Source organism: the organism of the source record quoted next, unplaced genomic scaffold (assembly GCF_019419815.1).
Source record: "Pyrus x bretschneideri cultivar Hongxiangsu unplaced genomic scaffold, Pyrus_bretschneideri_v1 Contig23, whole genome shotgun sequence".
Taxonomy (NCBI): domain Eukaryota; kingdom Viridiplantae; phylum Streptophyta; class Magnoliopsida; order Rosales; family Rosaceae; genus Pyrus; species Pyrus x bretschneideri.
This window is the reverse complement of record NW_025999535.1, coordinates 4,811,590-4,823,688: the sequence shown is the minus strand read 5'-3', so window position 1 is coordinate 4,823,688 and position 12,099 is coordinate 4,811,590. Positions and strand designations below refer to the sequence as shown.

Here is a 12,099-nt window from a genome sequence, read left to right as displayed (position 1 = left end):
CTGAGATGCTATAAACTCTTTTAAAATCCTAATTAAATACACCCTGACTTTCAAAGAATCATTTAAAATGCTGATTAAATACTCATAAATTTGAACAAAAAATTAAAACATCTCAAAATCTCAATTAAATACACCCTCTTAGTTTCATTCTCGTAAGTTAGAGTAATTTAAAAAACATTTCCGTCAAACAATAAAAGAAGAAAAAGAGAAAGGAAGAAAGAGAGAGAAAATGGCAATATTCAACCATAAGAAAACAAAACATAGCAAATAAGCAACAACCCTTTTTGTCTTTCTATTTTCTTTTCTTTTTCCCATTTCAAAGCCAAAACCAAAAACCGAAAGCCTTGTTTTTCACTCTTCCAGGGTCTTCTTCCAAGTTGCAACCAAACCCCATCTTAAAGCAAGCTCTCTCTATTTTTCTTGAGTCGCAGAGCGGTTTTTGGTGGCCGTGGCAGTGACAAAAACACCCACCTATTCCAAATGGAATACATCACAAGCTCAAGACCTCAAGAAATCAGAGAGAAGCCGTATTCGTATTCCCCTATAAACTCGCCGAGGAGCAACAACAATGGCATGACCACCAACGCCAACAGCAGCGTCTGCAGCAGCAGCAGCCCGGCGGTGGCGACTCAAATCCCGACAACCCCGAAAGTCTCAACTCCCAGATCTGACTCCAATCCCTACCCGACAACCTTTGTCCAAGCTGACTCCTCGAACTTCAAACATGTTGTCCAAATGCTCACCGGCTCCTCGGAAACTGTCACTCACCAGTCCTCCCCCAAACCCACAGCCGCCGCCCACCACAACAGCCACCACCACCACCACCACCAAGATCCAACAATTTTGCCACCCTCCAACAAAAACTTCAACATCCCACCAATCAAAACCGCCCCACCGAAAAAGCAGGGCTTCAAGCTCTACGAGCGGCGGAGCACCAATCTCAAAAACACCCTCATGATCAACACCCTCATCCCCAACTTCCAATCGGCTTCTGGGTTTTCTCCACGTCATCAGGAGATACTCTCCCCGAGCCTGCTTGACTTCCCGTCACTCACCCTCAGCCCGGTGACGCCGTTGAACGACCAGTTCGACAAGTCGGCGTCGTCGCCGTCACTGGGAAATTCTTCGTCGGAGGAGGACAGGGCGATTGCGGAGAAAGGGTTTTACTTGCACCCGTCGCCAAGGGCTACGACGACTCTGAGAGACCCGGAGCCGCGGCTTCTGCCTCTGTTTCCGGTCACTTCGCCGAGAGTTTCTGGGTCGTCTTCTTGATCAAATGACGAGGAGAGAGAGAGAGAGAGATGTGTAGTAAGTAATATTTACTGTGAGTGGGTTTTGATTAAAATGATCGTCAGGAGAAGTGAAGATTAATGGGTTTTGGATGATTTTTCAATGACAGGTACAGATCTTTGTTTTAATTGTACAATTTCATATCTCTTCCATAAAAATGCTAAAAAGCTTTAGCCTTCAACTTCCTCCTCCAACTTCTTTTCTCCTTTATTTTTTGTTTTGCAACTTTTATGGCTTTTTTTTTTATTTTTTTTTTTTAAATTTCTATAGAACCAAATTAAGGAACATCGAAAATCAATTTTCTATTGGAATCTGAGTGAGCATATATGAATGGGAATATGAATTTTAATTTTACCACTTCATTAGTTTAGCATTTCATTCAATTGCAAAATGCATTTTCTTTTGTTCTTCTCAGCATGTGTGTGTGGTGGGAGAGGACTTTTCAAAAGATGAGGGTGTGGCTGTTGGAGTGGACAATCAACAATAAGAAGTTTCAGTTATTTTTTCCTTTTATAATTACACTAAGCTCATTTAAACTACGAGAAGGAGATTCGAATTTAAGTACAGAAAGTGTAGCACACTACTCTTACTAACTCGGTTAAAACTTAGGCCTGCAATAAAAGAAATTACTGTTAAATTTTATTTATTTTTGTTTTTCGTCACATGTTAAGTTTTACTCATAAATTAACCAGAGTCAAGGATATGTAATTTGGAATTTATAATTTAATTGGTACATTTTTAGAGTAGATTCAACTTGTTGAAGGGTTCTTCTAGGGTCCCCCCCTCCATTGAGGAGTGAGGAGGACCACATTTCCCGTTTAATCTAAGGCCATACATATATGAAACTTCCACCTAACCATATGGTCATGTTGTTCGTGACCTGTGAGCTGTTGAAATTGTTGAGCTAGCTAATGCATTAATAGTAGTGATTTCGAACATTCTCCACTTCTTTTTCTATATCTCTCTTTTTATTTTTCTTTTACGTATTCGATTTAAAAACCAAAGATAAAAGAAAAGAGTGCGGGAAGAGAAAATAAGATGCGAAAATGACTTTTCTAGTATATTTACCGTACTCATATATTTTGCAACTCACAAAACAATTCAATGTAGTATGATCTAGAAAATATCGTTTTTCTTTTCCTTAAGGAGAGATTTTTGGGGAGAGGGAAAACATGATTAAAACCCAAAATATTGACTCTTATTTTTGTTGAAGAAATAGTACAAAGTTGTCAGAAGCCATTTATATTCGGTGTATTATGCTACGTTTAGTTGTCTACGCATGCATGCGACGTAAGCCTTGACATTTCTTATAATCACAATGCATCAATTACTCAAACTCACTGTGAGGATTGAGCGCACAAGTCCTTTTTTTATTAATGCAGGCTTAGTATGCTTCGTGCTGCACAAATCCTCGAATTACATGAGTTTATTTGTTTTGCTTTGTACAAATAGCTCAAAATATAGGCAACACTCATTTGTCAGATACATGTAATTCAAGGATTATTGTACGTATTTCAGAGTTTATCTTATTAAAACCTTGTCTGAAATAACCGATGGAGGGTTTCTTTCGTGGTATTACTCACATATGAAGAACATAGCTTTTGTTAGAAAAATAAAATAAAATAAACTTACACGCAACGAGGGTTTCTTTCGTGATAGTGAGAGTAAACTGCTATATGAGCCTATATCTCAATAGAGAGCTGATTTTTACACATCATATTTAGATTTTCACATTTTTTTTTATTTTTATTTTTCAGATTGAATAAGTCAAACGTAAACAACGAACATGATTAAATATAAGTGTATAGAAGAAGAAAGGGCGTGTAGTTGTCATTTCTGCTCCCAATAACCTCATCGTGGAGACTTTTCCCTCCAACTTTCATTTCAATTTACATGAAAGGAAAAGTATTGGGATTTTTATCGTTAGAGGCTTTTTCCGTTTATGTACAAGTTTACCATATGATGAAATAATATGCAGTATATACAACAAGGGAAATAAATTTAGGGTTGGACAATCAGACATTCTTTCTCTGTATGTTTATCTTTCCCATATAAATATGAGTTTGTAATGTTTGAGATGTCGACTCAGTTGACTGGGAAGAATAACAACTTTCTTAACGTGTAGATGCAAGAAAGAAAAGCAAGAAACCAGAAAGTGGGGCTTTCTGTTACTCTTATGACACTTGAGAACGAAAGGAGGAAGAAAGCAAAAAATTAAAGTACAATTTGAATTAGCAGATTAAAGCTGCAGAGAAAATGTTAAGACTTTTTCTTTTTTCCTTTTTAACACTCAATTTCTGTCATAGTGTGTGCGGCGTGCCCAAGAAGTAGGTGCATTGAACTGAAAAACCGCCAAAGTTCTTTCTTTTTTGTTTATTTTTTGCAAGTTGATGATGCATGAAGATTTTATCTTTTATCTACCTGTTTTAAATTGACAAGTAGTCTTGCTTTTGTTGGATTGTTGAGCCAGTTTTGGATTTTAATGGAAATTGGATATCTTGATATTTATCAAAGAAAAACTTAGGTGGCTAATACAAATTTGGGAAACATGCCAGCCTCAAGAAAAAAAAAAAGGCTCAGTTACATATTGCAACATCTAATTGTTTGGTCTGATATGTTTTAAAAGGATAATGTTAGGCAAATCAATTTTTTGCACTATTGTGGTACCAATCAAATTTGTTCTTTAATTAAAATTAAAATTTAATTTATGATTGTAATGGATATTTATATATTGTAGAATGTGCCATATCATTTGGTGCACAAATCTAATGCATAAACTTGATGCATGTAGCACCACCCGTTTTAAAATTGAACAAAAAAAAAAATCCTGACATTACAAATTGTTACATCTTTGACCTTTTTGTCCGTTTGACTATCAGGTTAAGTACTAGTTTTTTGAGAGGTTTTTGGCGTGGCATTTGGTTGTATCGTGTCTACTTATATGGACAACAGATTGATGCAACATAAGCGTTTCTTCTTTATAAAAACTTCTTATTTGTGACCTTATGATTTTTAACCTCACGTTCGTGTCATGAGAAAAATTGGTCCAAAAACAACGATGGACCTATTTTTAGGTGACCAAGGAGGGTGAAGACACCCCAGACCAAACTAAACTACGTCACTAATATGAATAGAGCGGCCTTTAGGAGTTTCTACAAGATTATCCGTTAAATATTGCCGAAGCCATTGGGGAGGAAGCTCAAAAACCTAAAGACCAAAGTTCAAATTGTAACTCCAATTGGTTAGTTGATCTGCAAAACCATTCAGTTCCCTAAAAACATGTTTTAGCTCACATTGCACAATTTGTCTCATCATATCCTTGCAACTCTTCAAAAGCGTAGTGAGAGGATGAAAGTATCTTGCATAGATTGGCTCATTAGTAACACAGCAGGAGCAAAGTCCATTTCGATGATTAATTTAGATATACCTTTTTCAATAGCAAGCTAGAGCCTGAAGTATAAACCCCAAACTTCAGCTTCGATAATCTGCCATTCCTCTAAATTAATAGAGAATCCTCACATCCAATCACCATTGTGGTTACGGAAGAATTCCTCCAACACCGATCGTGCTCAAATAACAGGAGGCTCTCACTTCAGCATAACATGCATCCTATGAGGTGGTTTTTCAATTTTTAGAAGAGATTCCATCCATCATAGGCAGTTCCAACAATAACCATTTTTGGATTAGTAGGGAGGAAAAAGTTTACTTAAAAAATTTGGTGGTTGCTCCATTTCCAGGTATACCAACATGCAAAAACAAACAATTCCATGCTATCTTAGCAAACCACATTGCCTTAGACATCACATTAGTTTTCATCCAAGCTTTCAAATCTAAGTTAAAAGTATTGTGCATTTGAGATGGATCACACAAAATTTCCCAAATGCATTGAGTTCTACTACATTCCTTTAGAATATACATAATGTCTCCAATGGCCAAGAACAAAGTTTGCAAGAGGAATGGGTGGTTAGATTTCTTTTAGTTCTTTGCTCATTAGTAAGCAGCTTGCCCTGACCAATGAGCCGAAGGAAAAACTTGTTTGGAAGGGATTTTGACAGTCCAACTCCTAAACCAATAAAAAAAAGAAGCCTTCTTTCACAACCATCATGAAAGCAAGTAGAGACTGAGAAATCCTCCTTAGGAAAGTTATTGGAATCAATATAATTAATCAAAGGAGCATGCAACATCCAATGGTCTTTTCAAAACTTGGCACCATCACATGTGCTAATTCTCCATTTCATACGTTTGCGCAACAAATCAGTTCCATAATTCAAGTGTAAGAGTAGTCAGACTTCTCATGTAGTTTAGTATCCAAATAGAGCTCCCTTGTATTTCTTCTCATAGATTTTTACTTTAAGGCATGTATCCTTAGCATGAATTCTTCATCCAATTTTAGCCAACAAAGCTTGATTCAGCTCTGCTGTTTTCTTCAATCCCACACCTTCAATGCACTTAGGTCTGCAAACAATGCTCCAATTGTAAATGAATATGTTTTTCTGCTCAGAGTCCCCTAAAAAGAAGTTTTTGTTCGACTTGTCTAGATAAACACATAAACTAGTAGGAAACTTGGTTGGACTAAGGTATTGTAGGGGCGACCACTTGGACTAAGGTGGCCCTTCCAACCATTGAAAGGAAAGAAATTCGACTTTTAACCTTCAATCACTGCCATGTAAGTTGATTTAAATTGATAAGAGGTACGAACGGCCGAGCGGCTTAAAAATCCGAAGATTTGGGGTTGTTTTCATCTCTATTTTTCTAAAATGGGAACTAAACCGTCACATACCCACACTACAATGTTACAAAGTGTAATTAACTCAAATAAAAGATACTTCTACGTCCGCTCAACTTGTCATATCTTTTTTACTCACCTTACTAAACGATTTATTTTTTGTTACGCCCCTCGAAACTTGACTATATTGTTACATGTTTTATTCTTATAATTATTCATATGATTTATAGTGTTACATGTTTACGGAGAAGTACAAATTCAGATTTCCAAGAAAGAAGTGACTGTTTTGAAACCATGATTCTCTGGTAGAGCTCCATTCCCTGGTCGGATCGATACAATAACTTCCAATCCTGAAACATTAAATAAAAAAGTGCATCTTAAACATCAATGCCATAAAAATTTTGAATTTTGTTTGATCAGTTTCGTTCATCTTTTTTAATTTCTTTCTTTCTTTACTTTTTACTTTTGTTATGTTGGAGCAACAATAAACTAGAACGGGTAGAAAAGTGTCTAGCGACCTGTAACCGGGTGTATACACCATCCTCTCACAGTAAGTGGTCACGTGCTAGTCAAGTGACCCCTGTTGCGAGAAGAGGGTGTATAAAACCCGGCTACATTTAACATCTCGATAGGGGTGGGGGTAAACCACAGGCAAATCATTACCTGCCGCCTTTGCAGCTACAGCTTCTTGAAAGACATCTGTCACAAATAAAACCTCCGATGGTTTATCAACTCCAACTGATTGTACAATTTCAGCATAACTGCTACTTTCTCTTTTGTTTCTGCGTGAGAGCGAGAGAGAGATTAGCTATCTTGAGTTGAATTTGGAAAGCTGGAAGCAGAACATGTTAATGTTAAGTGAAAGCACTTTTTAACAGTAGAAAAGGATTCTGAGTTAATTTACCCCACTGTGGTGTCAAAAAATCCAGACAAATATTCTCTTAGGTCCCCATAATTTGAGTTACCAAATATAAGTCTCTGTGCCAACCTGCTACCACTAGAGTATATGTAGACCTGCCGTACAAAATTTCAACATTGAAGGTATGACATCGAGGAATTAACATCAACTTCACCAATGAATTAACTCTAATTTGTTTGGTTAGCATATGAACCAAAGACATCGGAAACATTAACAGCTTGATTAGCTATATCTTGACCATGCACGCACCTTTATGCCTGAATTATGCCACTTCTTAAGAGCTTCTGGTACATCATCGAAAACTACTCCCTTCAATTCATTCTTTTCATATCCAGTTCTCCAGATATGACCCTGAATAGCTAGAAGTCAGCTATATCCCAAAAGATACGCAAAATGTAGCAAGTAAATTCCTTCTAAATATCCAAAATTGCTTACTTGCAACTGTTTCAAGGCAGTGATCTTCCGATCAGCTTTTATCATTGCAGTCAACATTAGCAACCAAAGCTGCAACAACCTCCTCTTTCCCTGCATCATCAGAGGGGATGGGAACAGCACCAGCAACACCTTTTTCCAGGTCTTCTTGAACCTACAATTAGGATGTAGAACTTTAAGGATCATTTCAAAGTGTCCAGCTTACTTCTATGATCTTCCAGTTAACTTCTAAATTTAACTCCTTAAATAAAGAGCAATTAAATTGCTAGCCTGAGCCCAGAGCCGTCCAACTCTGCTCTATACATTTTTCGGGTAGAACTTATGGTAAGGATTATAAGGTTAAACTGTGGTTTGCTCAGTACAAACTAATAGGATTCACATTCTTATCAAAAAGATTAATTACTTGCATAAAAAAATAAAAATAAAAACAAAATCATTTCTTTTCATAGCAATGAAAGTAAAAAGGACTACTTTAATTCTAAAGCAATACTATTATCATGTTGTAAATCAGTGGCATGGTGCATTCACATGTCATGTGGTGCACTACTGACCCAGAATTAACAGCTGAATACTAATGTGATTTTACAGGTGTGCAGTCCACAAAACAGCACTCTTGATTCTTGAACAAAAAACTTACCTGGATACACAACAACTTTATGTCATCTTGAGTTTCTTCAGTGTCATATGTTGCAGACAAGTGCCTTCCAACATTATTGCGGGCATATGGAAAGAGAACATCAGTCACAAACGATATGGGAGTAGTAGTTCCCTCAATGTCAAGAACAATGCAACGCTACAGAAAAAGTGAAATCCATAAATAGAAGGAAGAAATATAAGCTTATACAAAAAACCATGAAATTGTTAACTATAACATTTCTCAACCAAAAGACAATATTTGCAGTAAAACGAAATAAACATATAAAGAAACAGAAAACTAGGGTTGACTTCAAAGCCTGATACTAAAAGTTTCAGAACCTGAGAAATAAATAAAAAAAAAAAAAAAAATAAACTTACTTGTGACGGCTCAGATGTATTATCTGAAGCTGCAGTCGCTGCCTTCACAGATATATTTCTGTGAATACCACTTTCTAAAACTCCCTTGACATTTTGTTGTATAGGGCCATGGTTTGGAGTAGTTGGGTCCAAACCCAACTGATGAAGTTTGATAGCAGCTTCAAAGAGATAGTGATAACATTCAGCCTGGAAAAGAAAAAAATCTGATTGAATAAGCATCAGGATAAAAGGCTCCATTCTTCCAGATCCATATGTTAGCCATCTGTATCAACAGTTAACATAAGCTTCGATAATTACACTGACTGCCTAACCATTAGCATCATAAGCATCACCTGAGTCTTAGCATTGATCCACGAGTCACCCCAGACATAGATCCCATGGTTACGAACAAGCACAGCTGTTGTTTTCGGGTAGGCTTCAATCTATTGGACATGAAGGCAAGCAAAATACTCATCCACATAGAAATTCAAAGTTTCATATATTGATTTTTTTCTTCTTCCAATAACAATCAAACAGTTACTTTGAAATCAAAAAATCTTATCCATTAGCAAAGCTAACAATATGAAATGACAAAGAATTAAGTACATAACTGTGTCATGCATAAACTTAAACAGCCATATACTAGGATGGAGTCCATCATAATACTAGCTTTGGAGTCCATCAGTTCATAATAGTAGCTTTATGTCATCGAAAGCGGATAGAATCATCACACCAAAACCAAATTGAGTTTAAAACAGGAACGTACAGCTTTGGCAAGAGACTCTGTGAGTTCATATTCATAGGCAGTGTTCTCTATTATAGGGACCACAAGCTCATCATAATAACCGTGCCCTTTGATTCCTTTAATCATCTCCATATGAGTGATCTGCATATTTGTACACAGAAATAGGAACACAAACCATTAAAACAGACAACCAGTAACAGTAGGCAGGAATATCACATAGAGAAAGGGCAACACCCACAGTTGTCTCCCCCGCGCCCCCCCCCCCCCCCCCTCTGAAAAAGAAAGTAAAAAAACTGAAAAGCATGCACGCCATTATTTTGCACGTGTTTTTTTTTACAAATCACTGCAACATTAAGTTCTGAACTACCCAAATTTCTGAAATCCATACCCTGCTTTAACTCTCATTCAAAGCGGGAGTCAATTAAATGAAGAAATATCCAAATTTTCAAGCAGGGGGAGGCAAACATAAAAATTCGGACAAAAAAATAGGACATTGACAGAAGAATAAAAACAACAGGTCCCTGTGTTTATTTATCAATTAGCAATTCCTTTATTCCTCACTAATGGAGGCTAGGATTAAAAACTTACTCGAAATTCTTTTGCTAATGGATTGATCATTGTTACAAGACAAGATTCCATCCCATGACTATGAATAACAGCTCCTGCATCACGCATATCATATGCCTGGAAAACAAGGGAAATAAATATTAACTACGAATTTTCATAAGAGAGGTGTCAGTCTTCCCAAAAATTAAACTAATGGTGAGTATTCATGAACCCCAGCATCCTCAAATAGGACTTGTCATAAAATGGAATGAGAAAACACAGACACAGTATCAATGGATCGCATTACAAGGTTAAAACAATGTTTTAGTCAAATTTACATGTCTAAAGCAGTTGAAGTGCCTTCAAGAAGCAACCCGGCCTTAAAATATAGCAAGTAGTACTTGCTCAACATTAGTTAGAACATGTATCCAGAACTAACAAACAAAAAGAAAACTCATAAATAAGAGGTCACTAACATCAAATATGGAACAATGGAACCACAATAATGCATCGGCCACATTTTTTACTTAATGATGGTGAAATAAATAGTTTGAGCAAAGAGAAATAGCTTATACAGATGGTAGCTCACATGCCGCTACAGAGTATCAACAAAGTACAACTTCTCTTTTCTTTTCTTTTAGATAAGAAGATTTCAAATTCGGCCCATGACTAAATTCCAGACTTCTATCCAATATTCCAACTTGACATGATTCAGATGAGTCTTTAGGACCCTCTACATCCAAAGTCATGTAAGGTTCAAATCGATCTGCATTGTACCTAGTAACTGAGATTCATTGACATTTCTCTTTGCGAAATCAATTGCCTCTTGGCTCTATTCTGATAGGGATCCAATAGTCATAAGCAATCAAGTCTTCCAAAGTGATTATTTTGATGGCTAATGAAACGTGGGAAAAGATAATGGATCAAATTTCTTTTACCATCTTCAATATTTGGAGCAGGTAGGAACTACAGTCCCCACCTGGCCAGCGGCTTTAGCATGCCACAACCAATAGCTCTGGAAAAGGTACTCTGGTTGTAAAACTAAGATTTCATATTGTATTCTATGAGAGCTAAAACTTAGAAGTACCACTCCATTGTGCCAACAAAGTTGTTACCCAGCTTATACAGTGTATAAAATTAAAAGAACCTCAGAAGTTTTCATTAATGCCATAATCACATATTTAGACATCAACTGTAAATGTACAAAACTGGAGAAGAGTCATTTCAAAGTTTTAAAATGTTCTGACTGATTTATCCAAATCAAACATTAGTTGGAACTAATTCACACTTTCTTCCAACAAGAATTTTATAGTATTTATAAGAAGCACAAGGAATTGAAACCTTCATAAAAAGTGGACCACAATCAGAACACTTGGGAGGCTTATGTGGGTACGGCTTCGGAGATGGAGAACACAAGACAGATCCATTCGGAGATAACACATACATGTCCTCCGGTACCATTCTCTCCTTCTGAACGCCTGCACACAGAGAAAAAAAAAACATGAAAAATTGAGCCCAGAAACAAAATAGAAGGTCACATATTGAAAATGGACCCACAGTTCCAATTAGGAAACTCCAATTTCTTTAGCACAGAGTAAAAACCCAAAAAGCAAACAATATTTTGCCTTTAAGCTTCAAAGATGCATATCCTCAATCAACCAAATGTTAACAAGCGAAAAACCAACCACGATTACAATGAAATCTCCTTAATCAAAACATAGGCACATCATAAAAAAATTACAGAAATTAATCAACACAAACCCCACAATTAAATTCTAATAATACGAACCCAGATACCAAACAACACAGAAGAGCCAAAAGACTCAACATTTAGCATAAATTACAAAAACCCAGAAAGCAAACAACCAAAAGAACCACACAAAACAGAGACTAAATTGGTGAAAATCCATGAATACCCAGAAACCCCAAAAACCCAAAAAAATGAACAAAATTATTTTAGAGAGTGAGATATACCAGACGGAGACATGACTACAAGCTGCTCGGGCTTCGGAACAGAGTCATCGTGAACTTTGATTGTGATGCTGCCACCTGTTCCTGAGACCCATCCGAGATGGTAGAATTGGCGGCAGAGATCGGATATCAGAGCCTTGGTGTCGCTCACTGCTTTGCCTTCTAAGTAGGCCTGCGACGTCGTACCGAGTTTCAGTCCGTTCACTGCCATTGCTGGTCTAGCTAGAGAGAGAAACTGTGATTGGTGGTGTGCTTCGGTACTAGGTTAAAGCCTACGCAATAAAGAATCTGTGATTGGTGGTGTGCTTCATACTAGGTTAAAGCCTAAGCAATAAAGAATGAGAAAGTTCAAAGGTTCTGACTGAAGTCTGTATTCTGTTACCAGACGGTGACTGAAATGTGAATTGTGATTGGGCAAAGTCTATTTTGTTATTTTTGCATTTTTCAATTAATTCTCTCCTATCTTCCTTTCTAAAG

General features: G+C 36.8%; 2 protein-coding genes across 2 annotated transcripts; one reads left to right on the top strand and one right to left on the bottom strand.

Moving 5' to 3' along the window:
- The first annotated feature begins 272 nt into the window (after positions 1–272).
- Positions 273–3,809, top strand: LOC103947603 (VQ motif-containing protein 4-like). Its single transcript, XM_009358521.3, has 2 exons — positions 273–1,399; positions 3,416–3,809. Exon 1 carries the CDS (start codon positions 481–483, stop codon positions 1,270–1,272), a length of 792 nt encoding a protein of 263 aa, XP_009356796.2. The 5' UTR covers positions 273–480; the 3' UTR covers positions 1,273–1,399; positions 3,416–3,809.
- Positions 3,810–6,123: 2,314 nt separating this feature from the next.
- Positions 6,124–11,848, bottom strand: LOC103947667 (probable bifunctional methylthioribulose-1-phosphate dehydratase/enolase-phosphatase E1 1). The gene is given in 13 exon segments (XM_048585830.1): positions 6,124–6,366; positions 6,680–6,798; positions 6,921–7,030; positions 7,185–7,286; positions 7,371–7,418; positions 7,420–7,521; positions 8,005–8,160; positions 8,382–8,567; positions 8,714–8,803; positions 9,127–9,246; positions 9,694–9,789; positions 10,993–11,129; positions 11,626–11,848. Coding segments are annotated over 13 exon segments (1,566 nt in total). The 5' UTR covers positions 11,834–11,848; the 3' UTR covers positions 6,124–6,274.
- Between the last annotated feature and the right edge of the window lie 251 nt (positions 11,849–12,099).